The 26226-nt window shown below is 43.0% G+C and overlaps 1 protein-coding gene across 1 annotated transcript in view; it reads right to left on the minus strand.

Annotated features, from left to right (window-relative positions):
- The window catches only part of LHFPL3 (LHFPL tetraspan subfamily member 3), a 242867-nt gene that overhangs the window by 72097 nt on the left and 144544 nt on the right, over window positions 1-26226 (minus strand). Inside the window, exon 2 of the mRNA XM_063396909.1 lies at window positions 3924-4160. Coding sequence (XP_063252979.1) covers window positions 3924-4160 — 237 coding nt within the window. The remainder of the gene's footprint in view (window positions 1-3923; window positions 4161-26226) is intronic.

Consider the following 26226-nt stretch of genomic DNA (forward strand, 5'->3'; position numbering starts at 1 on the left):
CTTTGATGTGTTGTAGCTATCTGTGAAAATTCAATATTCATATTAATATAGCTAATTTTGAACAAGTTGGCCTGAGTGTTTGTGAGTGCATGCCATGGAAACTACATGCTGACAAGCAGGGCTTTGCAATTTTGCAGCAATTTGCATGTTCACTGCATCCTGGGCTATTTTTCTTTTGAAGGATGGCAGCTGATGAGCATTCTGTCCTGTCATCCCTCCATGGGGCAGGTGAGCTCCTGTCACTCAGCTTCAGATACAGCTTTTGCAGAGGTTTCCTGTTGCAGCAGTGATCCCATGGGTAGGCTATTCCTATTTGGAGAAGATGATTCTCCAGCTAAAGGTGAGTAAATCTCCACGCAATACTACTTTTTTCTTTTACTGAAAGCTGCTTTATCACCAAGAAGCAATATTCCATTACTTTCTGTCTTTAAGCATGTTTATTCTGCAGTGACTGAAGCTCAGCTGTATGGAGCCAGCCTTCAAGAACCTGGAGAGTAAGGAGGGTGTGAGGTGTCAACCAGCTGGCTAGTTCTGGGATGGGCATCCTGCACTGAGCTCTCTGCAGCAGGGTGTACTTTGAGTCCAAGTAAGTTACAATCACTGGAAGGCAGATTAATCCTCCAGAGTTTCTATCTCCCAGCTCCTTTTACCTATTTCAGCTCTAGGCTTATAACTCTAGGAAGTCTTTAATGCAAATTGCTTATTTGTGACCCATTGCTTACACTGCTTACATGGGCCCCAAAGATGAGTCAAATGTTAAACATAAACAACTTGTGAAGCTGTTCTGTCCAGTGGAAAAGCCACAACTGTTCACCTGCCCTGACTGATACTACTGAACAGGATAGCATCTTCTGAATGCTCTTGTATTTATCACTCATAATGCAGAACATATTACCACTTTCTACCATAAACACAGTTGCCTTACACTCTCAATTACTTTTGGGAACTTCTCATTTGGTCTGCTCAACCTCTGGCCAAAACTTAAATTTTCTGTCATTAAGACCTTACAGTTCAAAATATTAAATCATGTAATTACACAACACAACAAGGTTTATGCCTGATGTTGATGGCTTCACTCAAAATGGTGTTGAGGAAGCTTAAAGCTAAGATGAATTCTGACTATTTTTATTTGTGCCCTGTATGACATTACTTTAATGACTTACAGGCCTTTAAGTCATTACCATTAGTTCCTATAAATTAAAGAAAACCTTGTAATATGGTTCTCTCCCCTCCTTCTCTAATGGCATAAAGATACACAAAAGTCTTCTTATAAACACCTTATTTTTCCTTCAAATGACAGTTTTTAAAATAAAAAACCCTTATGAATTATTATGTAAAATTTGTAATACTAGCAGACTGCATTAAAGAGATTATAAGCTGGAGAAACTCTGCCAAACTTGAGTTACAGTTCTAGAACGTGAAAGCCGCATGATAGTTTGCTCTCACACCTAAGCAAATAAGAAATGAGGAAGTACTATTTTTATGATGTAGTGAAAAAGGAAACTTCCATTTATAGCTAAACCACAGCCATCTTCTGCCATGAATAATTTTAACAGTCAAATTCCTTATTTACAGGCATTCATTAACCTATGTAAATATACGGAACCATCGGCATCAAAAGCACAGAGCAGGTGGACAATTCAGCATGGTAATGAAAACCACAGAGAAGTACAGCTCTCTGTTTTTCAGTCATCTTCTCACATTTTTGCCATCCTGTTGCATTTCATATACATTTAACTCTTTCCTTGCCAACAATGCACTGACAGCTGTGGCAACTTGCTCAGCTACCACAGACTCTCATTAATGAGCCTGTGGGAGCTGATCTGCATCAAAGCCTCCAGACAAAACTACCTGATTAAGAAAACAACTGCTCAAATGTCTGATAATTGACTAATAATTTCTTGCTCTTGAAGGGTTTTTTTTCACATAAATGAGCACTGCTGTGATTCTCATACTTTATTGTGTCTTACCCACTGCTGAGCAATGCATCATGTCACCCACACGCATGGGGCAAAGTCCCAGCAGCAGAGAATGGGCTGACAGGGAAAATAGAGGTTCCTCTCAGGTACAGTGTTGATTACTCTCTAGGTGCATTCTCCTGTAAAACCATGATGGAGCCATGACTGTCTGTTGAGGGGATCCTTTTCTTATCAGAGGTTATGGGATGTCCAGGCCAACACCACCACAAAGGGGAAGGAGTCACTGGGATCCCACCCTATGGACAGTCATGACTACCCAGAAATAGATTTTGTCCTTGGAACACAGCAGCAGCACAGGAGTTCCTCCTTGAGAAAGGGACATTACTCATCCATAGTTGCTAATCCAGAAGCAGAAGCCAGCACACGCCTGAAGGCAGATCTCATGTAGATGAGGAGGGGGAAGAAAGGATGGGACAGTATCTAATACTCATGGTTACATGTTATAAGGGCTTTGACTTCACATTCTAGGAGCAGCTTGGGAAGCTGAGGGTAGTACTGTCTATATCCCTACTCTTACCTTTTTGTTTATATGGGAGATAGGCTATTGCTATTTGCATGTAGCACTATTTTCACATCCTGACCATTTTCAAGAGATGCATGGATACTCTGCATGTGAGCTAATGCTGATGACTTGCTGATGTGCAAACAACACTCACTTTCCTTAACTCACAACATCAGTAGGCTCCACCCAGGTCTGGAATCATGTGTGATATTCAATCTTCAAGTCCATTTCTCTTTGGGCTGAGTGTGCTGTCTGCAATCCAGCAAGCAGGGGCTGCTGCACTGGTGCTGTCAGGTGTAGAGATAATGGTCCTGGAGCAGGACTGAGGCCAGCTATTTTCACCCAACACAGGCTGCCAAACAGCAATCTAGTGTTGAAAAGCTCCTGATACCTTTGCTATTATTAGAAGCAGCCTACAAAATTACAAAGGTGGTAGATGAGCTGAACACAGAATCCTGCTCTTGGGGACAGTCAGTGAAACTAGCAGGGGATCAATTTGAAACAGATAAAAGAAAGTACTTCTTTAGCAGTCAGTAGTGAGCTTCAGGAACTTGCTGCCATGCAGTGCTGGAGAAGCTGACAGTATCAGCAGGTTTAGAAGGGATTAGACAGATTCAGGGACAACAAGCCCATTAAAAAGATAAGGCAGGGACATGCCCTCTGTGGTATCTATCACATCAGATACTCAGCTGGGATGCCGTGGGAGCACAAGGGGAAGGGGCTGGAGCAATAAGCCAGGGCTGTGCACACTTACTAAAACCCATCTCTCTTCCTGCAACTGTGTGACAAATTACTGGTCCAAGCCAGTTTCAGGTACTTAATCTAGAAATGAGTTTTATCCCCAAAGCACTGTGTGAGTATTCAGTTACTGCAGCATCCTAGATCCCCATGAGCTGACTCATGAGCTCAAGGCAACATGCTCAAGCAAGAACTAGAATTCTTCTTCATTCCAGGCTCTGATCCTTAGCCCACCAGTTCCTTGCTGTATGGGCAGTCCCATCACACAGCTCATTGCCAGCCCCAGCACTGCCCCCTTACTGTGCTGCCATATTACAGACATTCACATTACATTGCAAAATCCTAAAGGAACCAAGCAAACAAATCTTGCATGGGGTACAGAAAAAGATGGAGAAAGTGAAAATTAAATGCTAATGAAATACTGTACAAGTGAGGAGCACAATAACATCCCATCTACAGCTCTAAAAGCTAAGGATAATTCATACATAGTGCAGAAATTACATCAGTTTTGAGATTTCTTGGATTTTTTTGGAGTTTGAAATGCAAAACTTCTTCTGTCCCTTGCATTTATTCTTTCCCAGCAATGTAGGAAGTAAGCCAGCATGCCAACTTTTAAGCATAAAATAAAATATTGAAACTGAATATTGTTTTTAAGCAATTGCCCTTGAGGCCACCCAACGATAGTGTTTCTAAAGCAGTCCTACCTTTGTTTTCCAACTTGAGCTCCTCTGCTAGCAAGCTGTCTTGTCTGTTTCCAAGCACAAATGCCAGAAATGAGAGGATCAGGGCATCCAAGATTCCAATAATTGCCAGGATATACGCCCAGCGGACTGAACAAGCCCCCAGCGTGTACTTGTCTGTCTTTTCACCACACATCCGTTTTACCTCATCTGAATCCCAGCCATCAGGAAAAATCATACAACCCAGGACGAGACAGGCAGCTTGGAGAAAAAAGAAAAGGAGAACAATGGGATAATGAGACCAAGCTTTCATTTTGATGAGAACCTACAAAGTTATCATTAAGGCAATAGACTTTTTCATCCTGAACTCCAAAGCTAGGCTACAAAAAACAAGTCATAGAATTACAGGCTGTGATTAAGTATTTATTATAAAAACCTAAGATGAAACATCAATTGCACACCTTGCTTAAGAAGCTGTTACATCCTGAATCCCTGGTCAGGTTTTGCATCAGTACAATCACATTTTCCTCACATTACCAATTTATTCAATGCAATATGAAAGGTCCACACAAAACCAAAAGAGAAAATGGTTAATAACCTGGATATTCAAAGGCAACACTGGATTACTGTCAAGTCATCAGGCAAACAACCAGTTTAAAAGAGAGGAAAAAAACCCCACACCCTATCATTTCTGGTAATCTGCCCTTTTATCCTAACCCATAAACTCTGGACTTGGTCACTATCCACCCAAAGGCAGAGCTTGATACATTCCCAGTGCTGCCTCACAGAGGGCAGCTCCACCCCAGCATGCCTGGTCTGTCCTAGCACTGTGCAGCCCCTCATGATGACATCCCAGTGATGGGACTATCCCACCACGTCTGTAACTGCAATGAGATCAGAGCCCTGGGACTGCACACGGATCTCCAGCTCCTCCTGTCTGCCCTCCATGCTGTGAGCATTGGTGTACAGGCACTTAGTGGAAATATTTGATCGTGTTGATATCCCAGCAGGGTGCAAAGGGATGCCCCAGTCCTGTCCTGTGGTTATGTCTTTGGCTGCTTGTGCTTTGAGATGCTCTCTATTCAGCCTTCTTTTGTTGCTGGGGTGGTTGCTATAGTTCTCTCTTTCCCACATCTTCTGTCTGTCAAGCCTGGCTATGTCCCCATTACCCTTCAAATCCAGTTTGAAGCTCTCTCAATGGGCTCTGCTAACTCCTGACATAAAATTCTTCAGGACAGGTGGACCTTATTCGTTGCCAGCAGGCTTGGTGTTGTATAAACTGACCTATGGTCAAAAATCGCCAAACTTTTCTGGTAACACCTGTCTTGAAGCTATGTGGAGTCAACTTCAGCAGGAGAGGGTAGCATACGAAAATAAAATAGCATTAAATTTCTAACAAAAATTATTATGTTGAATGGATTAATTCCTCAGTTTTTATTGCATTTAAGAAAATCAAAAACCCATATGCTTTCAGTAATTACCTGTAGGGCCCTTTCTGGCTTGGAAACAGGCACATTTCCATCATTAGCCCTTCTATCTTTGTATGGCTGATGAGATAAAATGGATCCTAAACCTTCTTTTATAGGTCTTAATATTATATTGATGCAATATGCTCAAAATTGCAGGTAAATGTGCTAATTGAAAAGAATGCATTTGGTGGCTTTCAGCCTTTTAAGTTTTTATTGAGTCAGACCTCTGTTTGGAAATGACAATTTATACACCAAGTACCTTGTGCAACCAACAGCTGCTGTCACTGTGGGATTGGTTTCTTCTTGTTGTGACAGGTTTCTTGTCTCTCCTGGACAAGCATAGGCACTATCCTTTTGCATACCTCTAATGCCCACAAAATAAAAACAGGCTTACACTGGATCAGTGGGATGAAATGCTGGAAGAGGGGTGTGTAAAGAGAGTTCAGGAATGGTAGTTTCCTTCTGACAACTACACAGTTACTGTAGACAGTGTCTTGAAAGCATGTCTGCAGAAAATATCTGACATGAGGTAAAATATACACCCAAGGCATTTGATGAGTTCCTCCTAACAGCTAATTTGTGTGAAAATAAACCAGCTTATAATACTTTCAAGGACAATTAGGCTTAGCAACATGGGTGATTATATAATGACCAATCAATCTACTCAGAACATTCAGGTTGGACAAATTGTAAATTATGTATTGCCTACCTTAACTCATTTACACAATTGCATAAGATCTTTCAAAGGCCTTAGAGACAAATAGTATAATAATTTATTTTCTCGAGCTGGTTACACACACTTCCAGAAAGTGGAGTTGCCCTCACACTTGAGAGTTTCCCTCATACTTGCAAGGAACTCCACTCAAATGATGCAGCAAATCTGCAAACTTCTTGTGTTCAAGAAAATGTCCATATTTACCCAGATAATGTTGACAAAGTTTTGTTTACTATATAACAGTAAGTACCAAAGCCAGTTTACTTTCATTAATCACCCTCAATGTATGAGAAAGCTTAATGCTCAGTTAATGGTCAATAGATGCGGAATTCTTCTGCAAATTGTGCATGAATAATTAGCAAATACCAACATCTCTGTCATTTTTTATTACACAGCAGATCAGACACAGTCTTAGTACTTCCTAAAAGTAATTTAACTTTGCTCTTTTGCACATTGGTAATTTAAAAAAATGGACCCTTATCTCCGGAATTCAGTGTACAGCTTCCCAGCTGTGTTCCTCAGATTTCCAATTAACTCATCTTTCCTGAATTCTGTTCCTGCCTTCTTTGATATACTTGCCTAAATTTCTGGCGTCATTCTGTTATTTGCAGTTGGAGTTCTCTTGGTAATACGACACACAGGTAAATGGTATCTGGACTAGATTCCTTTGCATAATGGAATATCAGGGAGGGGTTGTTATTATTTTCTCTTTTCCCCATACAGTTAAGATGCTTTCTACTAGACGACTACTTAGTCAACATCTTCAGGTGCAGGAATTATACCTCACCTGTAGAGGGTAACATAAGTAAGATTAGTCAGCCTTGAGTCTTCATTTGTGGAGGGAATATTTTATACCAAATGCCTTTAAGAGTACAGATTTGCTCAATAATATAAACAGGTAATGATTCTTTTATCAGCTACAAGATTGAAAAGACAGATATGAAATCCACCTACAGTTCTACTTCGCATTGCTAGAAATTTTTACATTTAAATTCTGCTACAGAGGATTAGAAGACTTTTCTGTAAAAGGAAATTACTTTCAGTTTTATACAAATTTGTAAAATGAAAATCATTTTATGCAATTTCAGTGAAACCACTAAGAGATGATTTTATAACACTAACATGGGTCCCATATCTTTGTCTAACTTCTACTGTCTGTACTAGCAGTGTTACTGAAATGGAAAAGTAACAAAAGCTGCTACTGTTTTACTACTAAATAGTAACAGTGTTCTAATGAATTCAGAAAGTTTTGTATTTGAAAAGTTCACTTACTAAATGAAATCCCATCAATCATCAGTTCCTACAGACTCTTTCATTCAAGTAAGAATAAAGTTACATCTGCACTGGTTGAAAGCAGCCTTCTGTGTGTGATCTGGATCCATCTCCAGCTCCACCTTCCTGACAGACACCCAGCCTAGGACCTCTGTAGCTAACCAGGGGCCTTCATGATGAGCAGCAGGGGGGAACTGATAAACAACTGGCTGGTGTCACTGACACCATGCAGAACCACTTGGGCAACTCTGAAGCTTACAAAAATCATATCCACATTGTTTTCCCTTTGGTTGCTTGAGGAAGCTCCTGGCAGGATTATTATCTTTGTAAGGGTTTTCTTCCTCTCCTGTGATGACAAGGTGACTCACTGTGTTGGAAGGGACTTCAGAGACCATCTAGTTCACCCACAATATTGCTCAGAGCCCCATCAATCCAGCCTGAAACATTTCCAGGGAGGGTATCTATAAGTATTCTGCCAGTGCCTCACCACCCAAACTGTTGCTTTCTTCTACATGTTGGAGTCTGGTGAAGATTTTCAAACTTTAAAAAAATGATTAATAAACAGTAGTTAAGCATGCCTTATATATTTGCTTTTCTTCTTAAACAGTTTTTCTCATGTGAGCAGCTAACAGGAACTGTCACATGGTTTTCCTCTAGGGCTGTGAGTGACAAGACAAATTATTCATACTAGGAGAGAGAGCCCAGGATTTTTACCTCGTGGGATGAAAGGATGCAGATACAACACTTTCAGAGATTGGAAACAGACACTGAATTGTTGCTGGCACTGACAGATTTGTGACTCTGACCAAGCTAATATTATCACAGCCTGTGCTCTGTGCATGAGCTCAAATGGTAATTAGCAAACAAGCAGCTCACAATCCTACGGTTGTGCCAAAAATGGTGACAAATTAATATTATATCATTGCATGAAATGAGATTCTATTTATAAAAAAAGCTGACTGCTATGCAGGAAACCAGTGCTGAGAAATTCCCTCTGGCAGGACTCCTCTCTCATCTTCATTCTTTTCCTGACAACAGACCAAATTTGCTTGCGTGTAGAATATGATGATGGCAAGTTTCCTGACAAAGGAGTAAGAAAATGCAATGGGAATTATGCTGACCATCTCTTTTCTTTCCTTGCACACACATACAAGAGTCTTCAAACCTCTGTGGCTCCAAAATGCAAGAGATTTTTTGTTACCTTTTTTCTCCCCCCATAAATGGTATTTACAAAAACAGTGACCCATTAAATCTCCAGCAAACTGAACATAGTTTTTGCCAGCCATGTTGGTGATAAGGATTAATCTTTCAGGAGCTTTTAGTTGGGAAAGAAGGAAATGCTCAGTGGAGGTGGCTGAAGACACAGGGTCAAACACAATTGTGGGTAAAGACAGAGGCTACACAGCCATCAACTGAGATTGATCCAAGCGATGTGGACTTCACTTCTGAGTGGGACAATAATCCTCTGTGTCTATATTTATGTCATGGCTTAGAGGAAATGTGCAATTTTGTAGCAAATGCTATTATTCTCTCCATTTACTGATTCTACCCACAGAAATAGTTTTGCTGCATGCAATCAGAGTATTTCTGGAGGAGCCTAGAAGTTCATTTCCAAAAGTTCTTTAACACTGACTGGGAACCTTAAAATTCTGGCTCTATGTGTGGGGTTGTCTTGGTTTGAAAGACAGATATCTGCTAGGAAGGGGCAGGACCTCCCTAGAGATGGAGAATTCAAATCCCCTCCCTCCAAATTATTCCAATTAAAAGGAAAATTAAAGGAGCTTTCAGGCAGAGGTATGGGGGTAGGAATAACAGTTCTTTACTAGTATATATGACAAAACGACAAACAACAACTACAGCATCAATAATAAACAGAACCAAGAACCTTGAGGGCTTTCTTTTACAAAAGCCCAGAGCAGTTTGATCTGGGTGCCCCTGCAGGACTCCGAGAGGCCGAACTGGAAGGAAGGAAAAAGTCCCGGGCTGGTGGATGAGATGAGGTCTGCGCTGGCAGCTGGAACAGCAGGGGTGTCCCGGCAGGGCTGGGCAGTGCAGGGCTACAGAGTAGCAGGAGAGCCTCAAAGGTCCGAAGAAGCAGCGGCGGTGGGGGGAGAGGCTGGAGAAAGCGAGTTCAGGATTCCCGGGTACACAGCAGATGACGATAGATTTCCCAGGACGAGGCAGAGGCAGAGGGCAGCCTGACCGTCCTCCTCGGCACTGAGAGCAAGAGTGCCTCCCCCTCCCCCAGATCTGTCTTTTTGCCTTTCCCCAAAGCTAATCATCTCTCCCGTCTGAGGGACACTCCCAGGGACTCAAAAACAATAGGTGTAGCTTCGTGCTGCTATATCCCTCAAGCACTCTTTTTGTCCTGACTAAGTAGTCATTAAGGCTTCTTGGAAACTTATGGGAAAAAATTCTGTGAGAAGAGGAAAAAAAAAAAAACAACAAAACCAAATCTAACCCCCAACATCATCCACCCCGAATTTTTTTCCATACCAACCTATTACATTGAATTTAAACCTTCAAAATATATATATATATACACATGCATGTCCTAAATTATATACATCTATACATACAGATATGGGTACAGACACATGATGTGGGTAGTTCATCCTAAAACAAGGTCTCCTTGAGGTATGCATCGGGTCTCTCCATCCCTTTGCATCACCCACCAGGTGCATCCTGGTCCCTGAGCGAAGACAACCCCACGGATGGGATTGTCTTTGCTGGAGGCAGAATTAATCCAAACAGTTTTTCCCAGCATACCTCTCATGTGTACTACTGGAACCTTATCTCCATCTGTTGTTCTCAGGGGCTCAGATTGGGCAGGGCCTGCTCGGTTGGTGGAACCTCGAGTGTTCACTAACCATGTGGCCTTTGCTAAATTAATCTCCCAGTTTTTGAAAGTCCCCCCACCCAATGCCTTCAAGGTGGTTTTAAGCAGGCCATTGCACCGTTCAACTTTCCCGGCTGCTGGTGCGTGATAAGGAATATGGTACACCCACTCAACGCCATGTTCCCTAGCCCAGGCTGCTATAAGGCTGTTCTTGAAATGGGTCCCATTGTCTGACTCGATTCTCTCAGGGGTGCCATGTCTCCACAGGACTTGCTTTTCCAGGCCCAGGATGGTGTTCCTGGCAGTAGCGTGAGGCACAGGGTAGGTTTCCAGCCATCCAGTGGTGGCTTCCACCATGGTCAGCACGTAGCGCTTGCCTTGGCGGGTTTGGGGAAGGGTGATGTAGTCAATTTGCTAGGCTTCCCCATACCTGTATTTGGACCACCGCCCGCCATACCATAGGGGTTTCACTCGCTTAGCCTGCTTGATTGCAGCACATGTCTCACAGTCATGGATAACCTGAGAAATGCTGTCCATGGTTAGATCCACCCCTCGGTCTCATGCCCACTTATAGGTGGCATCTCTGCCCTGATGACCTGAGGCGTCGTGGCCCCATCGAGCTAGGAACAACTCTCCCTTGTGTTGCCAATCTAGGTCTATCTTTGACACTTCTATCTTGGCGGCTTGATCTACTTGCTCGTTGTTTCGGTGCTCCTCATTAGCCCGACTCTTGGGGACGTGGGCGTCTACATGGCGGACTTTTACAGGTATCTTGACTACCCGAGCAGCGATGTCTTTCCCCTCATCAGCAGCCCAGATTGGTTTTCCCCCACGCTGCCAGTTGGCCTTTTTCCACCTTTCCAGCCAACCCCACAGAGCATTGGCTACCATCCATGAATCAGTGTAGAGGTAGAGCTTTGTCCACTTCTCTCTTTCAGCAATGTCCAGGGCCAACTGAACAGCCTTGAGTTCTGCAAGTTGACTTGATCCACCTTCTCCTTCAGTGGCTTGTGCAACTTGTCGTGTGGGGCTCCATACGGCTGCTTTCCACTTGCGGTTCATCCCTACGATGCGACAGGAACCGTCAGTGAAAAGAGCGTAGCACGTTTCTTCTGCTGGCAGCTGATTATACGGTGGAGCTTCTTCGGCACGTGTCACTTGCTCTTGTTCCTCTCCATCTGTGAGATCAAAGTTTTCACTTTCTGGCCAGTTTGTGATTATCTCCAAAATCCCAGGGCGATTTGGGTTTCCGATACGGGCGCGCTGAGTGATGAGGGCAGTCCATTTGCTCCATGTGGCATCGGTGGCATGGTGGGTAGAGGGAACCTTTCCTTTGAACATCCACCCCAGCACAGGTAGTCGGGGTGCCAGGAGGAGTTGGGCTTCTGTGCCAATCACTTCTGAGGCAGCCTGGACTCCTTCATAGGCAGCCAAGATTTCTTTCTCTGTTGGGGTGTAGTTGGCTTCAGACCCTCTGTAGCTCCGACTCCAGAATCCCAGTGGTCGACCCTGAGTCTCACCAGGCACCTTCTGCCAAAGGCTCCAGGACAGGCCATGGTTCCCGGCTGCAGAGTAGAGCACGTTCTTCACTTCTGGTCCTGTCCTGACTGGGCCAAGGGCCACTGCATGAGCGATCTCCTGCTTGATCTGGGCAAAGGCTTGTTGCTGTTCAGGGCCCCAATGGAAATCGTTCTTCTTGCGGGTTACCCGGTAGAGAGGGCTCACAATCTGGCTGTACTCGGGAATGTGCATTCTCCAAAAGCCTATGGCGCCTAGGAAAGCTTGCGTTTCCTTCTTGCTGGTCGGTGGAGACATCGCAGTGATCTTATTGATGACCTCAATGGGAATCTGACGCCGCCCATCTTCCCACTTTACTCCCAGGAACTGGATCTCCTTGGCAGGTCCCTTGACTTTGCTCTTTTTGATGGCAAAACCAGCTTCCAGGAGAATCTGGATGATCTTCTCTCCTTTCTCAAACACTTCCCTTGCCGTGTTCCCCCACACAATGATGTCATCAATGTACTGTAGGTGTTCTGGAGCTTCACCCTTTTCCAGTGCAGCCTGGATCAGTCCATGGCAGATGGTGGGACTGTGCTTCCACCCCTGGGGCAGTCGGTTCCAGGTGTACTGCACGCCCCTCCAGGTGAAAGCAAACTGAGGCCTACATTCTGCAGCTAGAGGAATGGAGAAAAACGCATTAGCAATGTCAATTGTGGCGTACCACTTCGCTGCTTTGGACTCCAGCTCGTACTGAAGTTCCAGCATGTCCGGCACAGCGGCGCTCAGCGGTGGAGTCACTTCATTCAAGCCACGATAGTCCACAGTCAGTCTCCATTCCCCGTCAGACTTGCACACAGGCCAAATGGGGCTGTTGAAGGGTGAGTGGGTTTTACTGACCACCCCTTGGCTCTCCAGCTCTCGGATCATCTTGTGAATGGGGATCACAGCATCTCGATTCGTCCGATACTGCCGGCGATGCACTGTCAAGGTGGCAACAGGTACTCGTTGCTCTTCTACCTTCAGGAGTCCTACTGCAGATGGGTTCTCTGATAATCCAGGCAAGGTGTTCAATTTCTTAATGCCCTCTGCCTCCACAGCAGCTATTCCAAAAGCCCATCTGAACCCCTTAGGGTCTTTGTAATAGCCATTCCTGAGATAGTCAATGCCCAGAATACACGGAGCCTCTGGGCCAGTCACAACCGGATGTTTCTGCCACTCCTTCCCGGTCAGGCTCACCTCGGCTTCTAACTGAATCAATTCTTGTGATCCCCCTGTCACCCCGGCAATGGAAATAGGTTCTGCTCTTTCATGTTCTGACGGCATTAGGGTACACTGAGAACCGGTGTCAACCAAAGATTTATATTTCTGTGGCTCTGATGTGCCAGGCCATAGAACCCACACAGTCCAAAAGACTCGGTTTTCCCGTGCCTCTTCCTGGCTAGAGGCAGGGCCCCTCTAGCACCGGTTACTACTCTCTTCCTGTGTATACATAGTAGAGGTTCCTTCAAGGGGGTCTGACAGAGCATCCTCATTTCTGTAATACCTGACAGCCTGGTCACGGGAGGCTGAGGCTACCTTCATTCTAGTGGAACCCCCCCGGTTAGTGTTTCTCTCTTTGAGCTCACGCACCCGTGCTGCTAGGGCAGAAGTGGGTTTCCCATCCCACCTTCCCATGTCTTCCCCATGGTCACGCAGGAAGGACCACAGGTCAGCTCTTGGGATGTACTCTCTCTCTCTAGCTGAAGGACGTTGGGTTCTGACTCTGGGGCCTGTGGCTCGCACCGGTGCCACATGGGAACTGTTCCTCCTCATCTCCTCCCTCACTTCCCTTATCTCCTCTTGGAGTTCTTTAACCACGGCAGAGACCTGAGTCTGTATTGGGCCACTGATCATACTGTCAAAATTTCTAAGCTTGCTGGCTACAGAACCTACAGTCACTCGGCTGGTATCAGCATTAATCATTGACATGAATGTTTTATATTCAGATGGCCCTTTAGTTGCTAGATTCCACAACATTTGCCCTGTGCACCTGACGTTGTCGGGGTCATTGTTATGCTGTCCATCCCTCCCAAAAACCACCTCCAGTATTGCCACTTCTCTCAGCTGTTGGATCCCTTCCTCAACAGTCTTCCAGCGCATGCTAAGGTGGTGCTCCTGCATTCTGTCTCTGTGGACAAACCTCTCCCTTACACTCATTAAAAGCCGGTCCCAAAGGTGAAGGGGTCCTTGCTCTTTTACAAATACCTGATTCACACCTGAGTCTTGGGTCAAGGGTCCCATATTCCTTGCCTCACCACCATCCAGTTGCACACCTCTACCCATAAGGTCCCAGACCCTAAGTAACCAGGCTGTATAAGGCTCACGTCCCCGTTGTGCAACATCTTTTTGCAGAGTACGGAGATTTTCATATGACAGGGACTCGGTGATGATCTCAACTTCTGGCTCCCCTGTGGTTTGTGAGGGCCTTCCTTTTTTATCCTTATCACTTGGGTGCTCTGATTTCACCTTATATTTCTTCCTTTCCACAGGGGCAACTGCTGCTGGCTGTGACTGCCCCTGTGGTTCAGCTGGAACCTGGACAGTTGTAACGTCTGTGGGTTCCACTGCTGCACCTTCAGACTCTTCCTCTTCAGGGCAGGGGGAGGGTTTGCCAGCAGCTGGGGCTAATGAGGCCACCACTAGGGAAGTGTGCTCCTTCAGCATCTTGCCCATCTCCTTTACCAGAACTCCCATCCAATCTGGGTGGTTCATTCCTGAAGTGGGCTTTATGTCAGGGTCAGGTGGTGGGGCAGCATCCCCAGTCTCTAGGGCAGTGTCAGGCTCCATGGCAGCACTCTCAGTCTCTAGGGCAGTATCTTTATTCTCTGGGGTAGGTATCAGGGTGGTTATCCAGGCCAATCTCCCCTTATCTCAGAATATTAAATAGAATAGGCCTGTGAGCAATACTAGCCATTGTATGATATCATTAGCATTCAGAGAGGATTTAAACCCTTCAAAAACTGGTGGAATAGACCCAAAGAGCTGAGTAAAGGGTTGGGAAAAAATTTCTCCTGGTGTCATTTCCTCACAATAGGTACCATTTTTAAAGTAACCCCACAAACAAACACTTAGAGTGTGATAGCCATGTATCCATGTGCCTGCCTTCCAGAGGAAGTTAAAAATCCATGAATTCCTCACCTTATTAACCCATAGTGCAAACTGGATAACAGCCACAGTAGCCTTAGTTATAGGGCCCATGTTTAAATAAGGGCCTGCAAATGGGAGAAACACAGCCACAACCACATGCCACCCAAACCAAGGTAAGCTAGACCACATGATGCTATTTAGGGAGGTTTCTATACCCAGTGCACAAGGTCACTTAAGAACTGTTATTCCTTTTCCTCTCAATGCCCTCAAGCCCCACAGTGGGCGCCAATAGTCTGTCTTGGTTTGAAAGACAGATATCTGCTAGGAAGGGGCAGGACCTCCCTAGAGATGGAGAATTCAAATCCCCTCCCTCCAAATTATTCCAATTAAAAGGAAAATTAAAGGAGCTTTCAGGCAGAGGTATGGGGGTAGGAATAACAGTTCTTTACTAGTATATATGACAAAACGACAAACAACAACTACAGCATCAATAATAAACAGAACCAAGAACCTTGAGGGCTTTCTTTTACAAAAGCCCAGAGCAGTTTGATCTGGGTGCCCCTGCAGGACTCCGAGAGGCCGAACTGGAAGGAAGGAAAAAGTCCCGGGCTGGTGGATGAGATGAGGTCTGCACTGGCAGCTGGAACAGCAGGGGTGTCCCGGCAGGGCTGGGCAGTGCAGGGCTACAGAGTAGCAGGAGAGCCTCAAAGGTCCGAAGAAGCAGCGGCGGTGGTGGGAGAGGCTGGAGAAAGCGAGTTCAGGATTCCCGGGTACACAGCAGATGACGATAGATTTCCCAGGACGAGGCAGAGGCAGAGGGCAGCCTGACCGTCCTCCTCGGCGCTGAGAGCAAGAGTGCCTCCCCCTCCCCCAGATCTGTCTTTTTGCCTTTCCCCAAAGCTAATCATCTCTCCCGTCTGAGGGACACTCCCAGGGACTCAAAAACAATAGGTGTAGCTTCGTGCTGCTATATCCCTCAAGCACTCTTTTTGTCCTGACTAAGTAGTCATTAAGGCTTCTTGGAAACTTATGGGAAAAAATTCTGTGAGAAGAGGGAAAAAAAAAAAAAACAAAACCAAATCTAACCCCCAACAGGGGTTCTTCACCAAAACCACCCTGTGCCTAAGAGAAAGCTCTTGAACTATGAAAAGCTTCCACAATACCTGGAATAGTTCTTATGCAATACAAAAAAGCAAATGTCATGTATGACCTCTTACTTTATCCTGTGTTTGAAGGCTGCCAGATACAACATCCACCTTTGAAAAGGCTCCTCAGAGAGGTGCCAGCTGGCAGGAGATGACACAGCCTGTTAATTTGTGCAGAAAAGGACTGAAAATTGGTGGTGCTCATAGATGGCTTCTAACCACATGACTGCTGCTGAGTATGAGGCAGTCAGTGAGAACAGTGTAATGAAATTTAAGATTCAAGGGCAGTGTTCTTAGGGAGCTGGAGTGATAAAATCCTGTCTGGACTTTGGTGACCTGAGCTTCCATGTGGGATGAGGGAGGTGCCCTGTGGAATTACTCCAGGACATTGATGTGATGCTCCCAGCAACCTCCTTCCCAAAAGTGAAGGAGAAAATGTTTGGTAATCTTTCTTCAAAAAACTTCAAACAATATGTATAAGGGGGGCATTGGGTCCAGGAAACAGAGCTATTTCTTATTTGAAGCAAAACCCTAAAGCCCCATGTGATGAGGATGCAAGAGGCTTCAGCAGTAACTACTTTAATCTACTTATTCTCTTATTTCATATCATCTTACTTGATAATATCTGAAAGCCTGAATCTCTCCACAGGATTAAGAATATTTATAGATAGTGCTAAGGGAAAAAGCAGGAGAATCTCCCACTGCATTCCTGTGATAATATTAAAGACATGATGCAATTATGACCATTTTCCCTATTAGGGCTTGGACTTTCTGATAAGAAATCTGATAAGAATATACATATATAAAGATATATGTGTATTTCACATGCTGATTTTAAGTAAAGGGAAAAAGAAGACCAAGCATTCAGTGACTGGACAGTAAAGATGAAGAAAATAATACTGTGGAAAGTGGTAGTGAGGTAGGTGGTATGGAGGAGAGAGGTAGCACACATTTTGATGCCTGTTAGTTATGCTTAGGCTGCAAAATGGAATAATTCGATCAGCTGTTGCAATATATGAAGCTGGATATAATAGAAATAGGGGTGACTGACAGCTATATGCAAAGATGAGCACTACAGAACATGAATTGTTCAGAAAGATGGAAACAATTGAGAAAGTGAAGTAATGCTATATGAAGAAATGTGTTAAACTGTAAATAAGCAGAAAAGAATAGCAATGATATTGCAATCTACTTCAGTTAAATCAACTGTAAGAGAAATTTCACTACACTAAGGGAACCTGTTTTAGACCCCATGTGTTGGATTCATGTTTGGATAGAGAATTCTTTGGTTTGATGGAAACAGAAACTCTGTGTGGGTTTGTATCATCTTGGGAGCATTTAACTTCCAAGTTTTGATCATTAGCCACGATAATTAAACTTTGAGATTAACGTAGTTCTATGAATAATTGATTTAGTACAACAACTATATTAGCTGGAGAGTAAAGATAGTGTAAGAACATCATTGATTTTTATAAGTGAGTGGCAGGTGATTCACAAGGTGGGTCCCAATAACTCCTTGTGAAAGAACACAACTTCTGGTGTTCCAGCCATGGTTATTTGCAATAGGTATTTATAGTGCCTTGTCCAGAAAAAATTTGAAAGCTGGGGACTATTAAAGGATGTGGGCCTAATCACTATGTGGGCAAAAAATCCTTTGAAATGTCATGACAACAAATTGTTAATAGCTGTAGCAGAGGTAGATGACTAACTGATGAAGAGTGGGTAAACTGAAATCATATACAAGGAGGAATAAAAATACTTCTTTGCAATGAATCAGGTATGGGAGGTGGTACAGCTGGAAACCCACAGAAAGGTGAATGTCAAAAGTTATATTTATGCTCCATCACCTCCTGTGGTGTCCAAAGGCCCTGGGATATAATGGTTCTTTTTCTCCCCATTTTCTCTTTAAAGTCTCTAAAATAACACGAGAACTGTGTCACAACCCACTAGAGCTTTCTATAATTGTGTCTTTTTACCACAGGATGTGTGTTAGGAGGTCTGTGTGTCAGCTGGGGTCCGTGCCCAGAGATCACAGGATGACAAAGGCGAGTGCTGTGCTGAGGGCCATGACCTGGGTGTCAGCTCTTGTGCAGGCAGGTTGTCTGATGCTGTGGCCATACCCAAAAAGCACTTTTCTCACTTGCTAGACTTACCATTGAAAGTGTTTATCTCGAATTCTGTCACAGAGGAGTGCTACATCTTTCTAATTTAATGTTACCTTCTCTTTGTAGAACCTGTTCTTCAGCCAGAACATATCATGGCATACTGACATATACTAGATCTAATTAATTAATAAATTCAGCACAAGTACTGTGTAGGCTACAGCAGACAGAGAAGGGAGTTCTGGAGAACAGGTGTTAATATGAATGGCATAGGCTTGATATTTCTTGAGATATATACAGCTGACATTCTTCCACAAGTTACCGATCAAATAGTGGAGATATTTTAAACACAGTTTTGGTAAAGACAAGGAAGAGCTGAAAATAACCTTACTTTCAATGACCATGAGTCAATTAAATTTAAATAAAATGAGAATATGAATAAAAATGTTTCTGAACCTGGGTTTTAATGCATATTTCAGATGGATGAACTTTTTAAAAGGCTAAAGAAACTGCTAACAAGTTAACTAGACTGAAGAAGTTCTAATACTAATTGAGGAGCAAACCTGGACATTTTTTTGGACAAAGATGTAAACTTTCTGAAGTATCTTGATGAGATAAATGAAATTCCAGGGATACTTTCAGCTCTGTATCAATGCTCAACAAACTCTGTTTCATTCTGCCCTCATTACCTATCTTCCCAAAAACAGCCTCGGGAAAAAAAAAAAAGATAAAAAGATGTAAGCAGAGACCTTAGAAATTCCAGGAAAAGAAATTTATTAGCAAAGAAAAATACATTTTGAAGTTAGGTAATGTAAGGCAAAAAGATAGCTTTCTAAAAGTCAAGCTGTGCTAACTGTAAGACAAATTGAAACGAATAGTCAAATACTCTTTAGTGAGGTTGATAAAGAAGAAAAGCAGATATAGAGTTGAGCTGGGGTTAAGACCTAATTCTTTGCCTCATTTTCAATGAAGAGGATGATAGAGAAGAGGAGGAAGATGCCTTAACTGTTGGGCATGAGCGTTTGGGAATGGAAACTCCTGCCTGCAAGTCCACAGCATCAAAAACAATCATAATGTGCTCAGACTGGAGAAATGCTCCTTCCAAACCCAAACACTGAAATAGCCAACATATTAAAATGGAAAGACGTTAGGAAGGTTTTTAAAATCAAATTTATTGTTGAGAGAGTGGTGAAGAGCATATGCGTTACCTAAATTTTAGGAAAAAAGAGACAAAATTGAGAACTGAAAAATAATTGGAACAAGCAGTCATCACTGAATTTTACCCCAGTTCTTTGAATAATTATTGAAGGTATGAATAACTAAAAATATGGAAAGAAATACAAAGTGACACACTTTTCAGAAAGCTTTTGATCCTGTGTCATACAGAAACACTTACTAACTGGAAAATGCAGAGGTTGACATGAGAATTTAAGGTGTTTATGCATTTTGTTCATGGGGAGCTGTCATTTTTTGCTTGAAAGAAAAGCCCCCAGCTGTTGTGAAGATACATTTGGCACCTCAGGGATCAGCCTGGGTGTCAATCATTTGGTGTTTTCATTAGCAGCTTTGGCAAGAGTAGAGCTTTGGTGGTAAAATCCACAGATGGGAGGCACTACCAATGCAGAAGACTATTGGGATAAATGATGGAGAAAATGTATATGTTGATCATGTCTTGGAGGACCATGAGACACCAGTAAGGAGAACCAATGGAAAAGAGTTTTAGCAGAACTAGGGAGAGTTTTTTAAAGCATTATGTTAGCACTAGACCCATCTGGTGCTGGTGGTTTCTAAGCTTTAGAAGAGTGATGTTTGCAATGACCAGTTAATCAGAGCAAGCTTATTTTAGGATGTAAGGAGGTATTTTAGGAAAGGTATTGCATGAAGCTCATGATAAGATGACTAGATATGAGGATTTAGTAGTTCTTTTCCTGGCCTATGTTCTTACAAGGAGGCTGAGAGATAAATATCTTTGAAATTAATAAAGAATGAAACCTAGAGGGAAGAGCAGCCAAAGAATTAGGAGCTTGATGGAACTACAAAACAAAAATAATGTTCTTTAAATCAAACTGAAATGTAAATCTAACAGAGTAAATGGGGCTAAGAGGTAAAGAAGCAGCTCACTGCTGGGCTCTCTCACTATGGTCTGTATACAAATTCGTCATTCTCCTCCATTATTAAAGGTTTTAAAATGTGATAACAGAGAAAGAAAGAAGGGAGGCATAAAGTGATTTTCTTTTCCTGCCAGTCCTCATCCAAGCTGACCTGACTTCCCTGACAAACACCATGCACCTACAACAGCCTGGTTTTAGACTTGGGCAGTGCATGCCTCCAACGTGTTTCTGAAATTACTGCAAATGCAAGCAAATCTAAACATGGTGGCAAAAGAGGAAGACTGGGACTGCATCAGCCACTGTTTTCAGGATAAAAATGGCAAAATTTTGTGGGCTAAAGAGGTAGAAACAGAATGAAGAAGCGAAGTATATTAATCTACAAAGAAAATTTCTACATGTAAGCCTATAGTGGTGTACATAATAAATAACAGGTTTAGTCTTTTGTTTCTGAAAATGAACAGCTTCACAGCCAATAAGCACTCATTTGCAAAAAAAGAGGTGAAAACCTTTAAAAAGCCATGGCAGTGTTGCCGAGAAAACAGACCTGCACTCCTTACAGTAAACTGAAGAATTTTATGATTATTCTGTATAAACACAAGGGAATGGGTCCCAGAGAGGGGGAAGAGCTATTTAACTGAAAGGGCAGTCTTGGCATCTGAACAAAGGCATATAAACCATCCAGGAATACATTTAGGCTGTAAAGAAGAAGGCAGTTTTGAATTGTCAGGGGATAGGTTCTGGCACAAACTCAGTATCTTTGGTCATGCCAAAAATTTTGAAGTTGTCCAAGTGTATGCTGTAAATAGTTATTAAAGACAGAATTTGATCAATGTATTGAAAAATTATTAGGATGTGTTTCTCTGTGAGGTTAAATTTGACTACTCAGGGCCTTTAAAGTAACTGCAAGAACTCAGAGATCTTGCATCAGGTATCTGCAGACATCAGAAACCCAGGATCATCACTTTTCTCAGCATATGAGCTTTGCAATAGCTGCAGAGCTGGACACACAGGCAGTGCAAACAGCACTCAACTGAGCCTCAGGGCAGGAGCAGCACTGAAAACAAGCTCCTGGCTTGAGCATTACAGGCATTTTGAGGAAAAGCTTCAGATTTATTTCCCTTTGACTATAAATTTAGCAAATCTCTTCACCTGGCTAAACCTTGCCCTGTACTGTAGTCAGCAAAGCCCCTTGCTGACCTCTCTCCTACAGTTACACTCTGTGAAACCAGTTCAGCATAACGATGGAGTTCACAACCAGCAAGGATTCCTGACACTGTTACCAAACTCCCTGCACACCACTGCCACCTTGGACTGCAGGGGGCTGTCTGCATCTCACCTGGCAGGTGCCACATGCCACTAACAACAGCTTATTAGAACTGTGTTAAGAACTCAGCCCCCACAGACTCCTGCTTCAGAGAAACATCTGCCATGACGCCCTGGTTGTGTCCACAGTTTCATTTACATGCCCACTGGAAGGTGTTTGACAGCCATAATTAGGAATTATTGGAAAGTGGGATAACTCACCCATCCAGTCCATGAAATTGCATAGGTCAGCACTGAACAGCTGATGCAGGGAATTCAAACCTGCCACCAAGAATTCAACCAATTGTTATCCAACCTACACCTTGTTGTCATGCCATGAAAGGAACATGTACAATGAAATCACTTGCAAGAGGATATGAAATAAATGATGCTAGGGGTGGGGAATGCAGTTTTCTTAAAGGTTCATAGCCTCTTCTCCCTCTGTATGGCTGCCCTCGGGGTGCTGGTGCAGAACGCTGACTCAGAGCACTGGGCAGCAGGTGGGGAGCAGTGAAACACCTGCAGTACAAACAGCTGCCAGGCAGAAGCCTGTGCCTGCTCTTGGTCACTGCCCAGCAGGGGAAATCCCTCCTGCAGAAGCTGACTGAAAGGTTCAAGATATTTCTTGGCAGTGGCAGAGATCATTAGCTGCTGGTGAGATTTCTCCACTGTAAGCCCAGGTGCAGGTTCACGGCCTCTGTGACATTCTCTGCCAAAGCATGACTGTGATTCCCAGAATAAAATGCATCATGATAGGAAATATGATTCGATGTTAAAATAAGAAGTGTTTCAAGATTAACAATTTATAGGCATTCAACCCCTGTCTGTGGGCATGACAGTCACAGCCTGTCCTCTCACTTGGAGCTTTGTCTTCCCCATATACTTTAGGGGAGAAAGTGACTTCTGAGAAGGAGTGACCGCAGTCAAATCAGATGGACAAATAAATATTCTGTCATGACCAAGAAAAAAAGAAGCAACTGTATGCATGGGGGGAGAAAGGGGAAGGCTCTTGCTCCTCTTGTCTTTTGTAAAGCCTTAACGTTCTGCTAAAAATTGCCCAACATCTGAGCCAATGCCATGCTTTCCTTGACATGCAGGAACTGTACTTGCCTTTTTTGAGACAGTGGGCAGAAGACTATTGAGACAAATGATCCAAGCATTAAATCTGGTCAGGATTCACCAGTTTCTCCCAGGGCTGGGAAACCTTCCATATGCTCTGCCAGAAGGCTCCAGTTAGTTCTGTATGGGAAGATCTACCTCCTGGTTTCATTCCTTTTTTTTTTTTTAAATCAGCAGCCATCCCAAAGCTAGCCTCCACTCAGTTTCCCATCTCCTCTGAATGAGACGACCCATCCTTGGACCTCAGAGTGGTTTGTGAAATAGGAAGAAAGTGGGTCAGGGTTTGAAGCACCTTTGTACTGCAGGCAAGGGGGAGTGGGCAGTGCAAAGCTAAAGGCCTGCTGAGGGGTGACTGGAATATGAGGAGGAGACAGGGAGCTGGAAGGCAGCGATATGGGGCAGTCTCCCCTGAAGAAAAAGGTGGAAGTGGAAGGAGGCCACCTTGCTATTGAGCTGGAATGTTAAGATTTAACTAAAATCATTACAATGATTTAATTCTGACTTCCCAAGCAGTGCTAGCCAATACTGCAATGGGCTGGCAGAGAGGCAAGACAAGTTCTGAAGGATGATAAAGGCATTTAGTTTTGTGTAGCTCCTTTCAATGCCCCTGAGGCACCCGCACACATCTTTATGCCTGCACAGCTTGTCATGTGCTATTCTTCACTTATCCCTGCTATAGCTCTTCCTGATCCCTTAGCAGCTTTCCTTGGAAGAAAAGAGAAATGGACAAAAGGCCCCTAGACCACTCAGCTGGATTGCTTCATTGCTGCTTTATTCCAGTTGATATTTGGCAGCAAGACTTTGCTGCCTTTCAGAAGCTGATGTCTTAGAGAACCCAATGGCACAGAGGTGTCAGGGGCTTTGCCTCCCCCATGGAGCATCTGAGCCCTGCCTGGTGGGAGAGCCCTGGGGATTGGGGCTGGTACCACTGGAGATGCTTTTGTCTTTTGCCTCTTTCCTGACAGAGGGAGATCTCCTCTTACCTAGGGCCAAGCCTATGAGATTGCTGAGCCTGCTAAATTCATTGCTTTTGATATGGCAGACTTGACAAATTTTGAGATACTTGAAAAAATATGGAAGAATTCGACATGAATTTTTAAAGTATCTTATTATAATATGTCTTTATTGGCAAGCACATCTCATATTTGATATCAAGTGTGTCTGATCAGTAATTTGTCCAGTTTTGTTCAGTACTACCACAACAGCCCTTTCCTTGGTGCTTTGGTAATCCTGATACCCCTTCCAGTTCCTAACTGGAAGGGTTAATTTTGGAATTTCGCTTCTACAGAAGTATATTTCTGTGCCTGTAATATTTGATTCTTGTTATTTAACCCCAAGATTTGCACTATACAGCAAAATTTACCAGTAGAGTATTCAGGAAATCCTTGTGTGTATGCACATGTAATTTCAGGTCCTGACTAAGTTCATGATATCCATATGTGATACATTTTTGAACATTTTGGAAGTCCAGGACATGTAGTATTCTAGTGCTGCAATGCCTCTGAGGTAAAGTAATCCTTAGTACTTCCAACACAGCAAACAAGAGTGCTGATTTTCAGCACTAATGCCCAGAAGTCACAGAAAGTAGACCTCCCTCCACTTAAAATTTCTAGTATATGCCTATTAATATACCACTGCTGGTGATTTCTGCCTTGGAAATTATGATGTATGGTCAGAGACTGAAAGGACTGGAACAATATAAGGCAAAGCAGCAGTGCAAGCCAAAGGAAAAAACCTGACAAGGTCACAAAACCCACTGAGACTGACACGAGCTGCCAGAAAAGTGGAGTGGGTACTTGCAAAGTTGTGTATGAAGCTTGAGGTCTTGCTAGGTGACCTGTGGAACCCCAGTGCTTCCCACTGGCTCATTTAGAAGAATGAAGCAGAAGATGTTTTGTTTCAAAAGGGAGTAAGAGGATTCTGACCCAGCTGGATCCAGAGATGGGGCCAGAGGAAAGAAGAGCTTAACTGGGATTGCAATAACTGTGTCTTCTTTCACAAATGTTCATAGGTCCTGCAGCTCCATGTCCCTTTCTATAAATAAGTAATGGCTGAAAATGTGTCTAATAATTTTTTTTTCCTGAAGCAATGCTTTAGTTTCATGCTGGTAGGCATCAGAAAAAAAAATCCATGAGCTATTCAAAATGTTCCTGAATGCATCAGGCAGCGAGAGCTTCTATCACTACATTGCAAGCAATTGAAAGACAGCATAAAAGGTATTAGAGCATTTCAATAAATGCACTGAAAAATGTAATATCTGCTAGTAAACAAGCATCTTGTCATTCAAATTGGTTTTTGAAAATAAATGTCTAGATGAGATAAAAGCCTCAAGAACTCATCCCATCAGAATCACTACTGGCTTCAGTAATTTAGCAATCCTTAATGTATCATTCCTACCTCTCCTACCTGTCTTACCCATGACAAACATGAATTAATTTCTCAGTCTCACAGGTCTGTTTGCATTGGAAAATGGTACTAAAAAGTGATGGGGTTGAGAGCTTTTGACCTATCCCAAAGAAATGTATTGGAATTGCACCAAATTTACTTCAGAGTTCATGAAAATTTCTATGAAAATCTTTAGTTTGGGGAGGCACGTTCTTAAATCTGCTGACAAACACACTTATCATGAGGATGAAGACATGGGCATATCAAAAACAAGTTCTCTAATTCTCTCCAAAAGTCCAAGTTTAAAGTATGAAGGAAAGAAGAGGACAGAGTACTTCGATCAGTTGAAGCACATGGACTCCAGAAATACAAAGGGAAGTGCACAAGATGCCATGCAATTCCAGAGACATCAAATACACAGACTGTAACGCCAAACTTCCTTAAAACCTGTGCAGCAGCAGTCATTCTGTATGGACTCTATATTTGGTATTGAAGACAAAATACCATGTCACAATTTGTATCTCATTAAGCCCAAGAGAAACATAAAAATTGCTGAGACAACCTGTAATTTGTGCAGAACCCTGTGAAGATGGGACTCTACAGCTTTGCAGCAACCTGAGACCTGAGAAATGGACATCTAACGGTGTCAAATAAAAGTAACCTCTGCTGTTGGTATACTCTATATATTTTATTGGTATATTCTATGTATTCTATACTGATACATAAAAATAAATGATAAGATAAATATATAAATAAGATAAATATATACTGATAAATAAAATAAGAGCTACCTCACTGACCAGAAAAGCTAGGCTGACCTTGTCCAGTGGTAGACTGGATGATAAGAACAAATTATTTTTATTTGGATTCATTGCTAGACTAATTTTTGTTTAGCAAGAAAATGCTATGTTGAATTGTACTAATAATGGTGTGACAATGGGAACTAGGTAGTGAGGAGCTGCTATGAATTTGGGGGAAGTAATTTGCATGTTCAAGCATTATGTTTTCATGTGTTAACTTCTGTGTTCCCAAAGCTGAATATATGAATTACTGAAAAGGCACAGTTAAGGACTGGTTCTTTGGAGCTTTGTCTTGTGTGCCTGTGGGATTCCTGTGATGTCCCTGTACCAGCTTGGGGGTATCTTGCTTCTGCCTAGGAGGGCTGTGATAAGCAGGGCAAATAACTATTCTTATCTTACCAGTTCAAATAAAAAAGTCTTTCCGCTTAAGCAAACTATTATT

The sequence above is a fragment of the Prinia subflava genome, chromosome 4 (genome assembly GCF_021018805.1).
Source record: "Prinia subflava isolate CZ2003 ecotype Zambia chromosome 4, Cam_Psub_1.2, whole genome shotgun sequence".
Classification (NCBI taxonomy): Eukaryota; Metazoa; Chordata; class Aves; order Passeriformes; family Cisticolidae; genus Prinia; species Prinia subflava.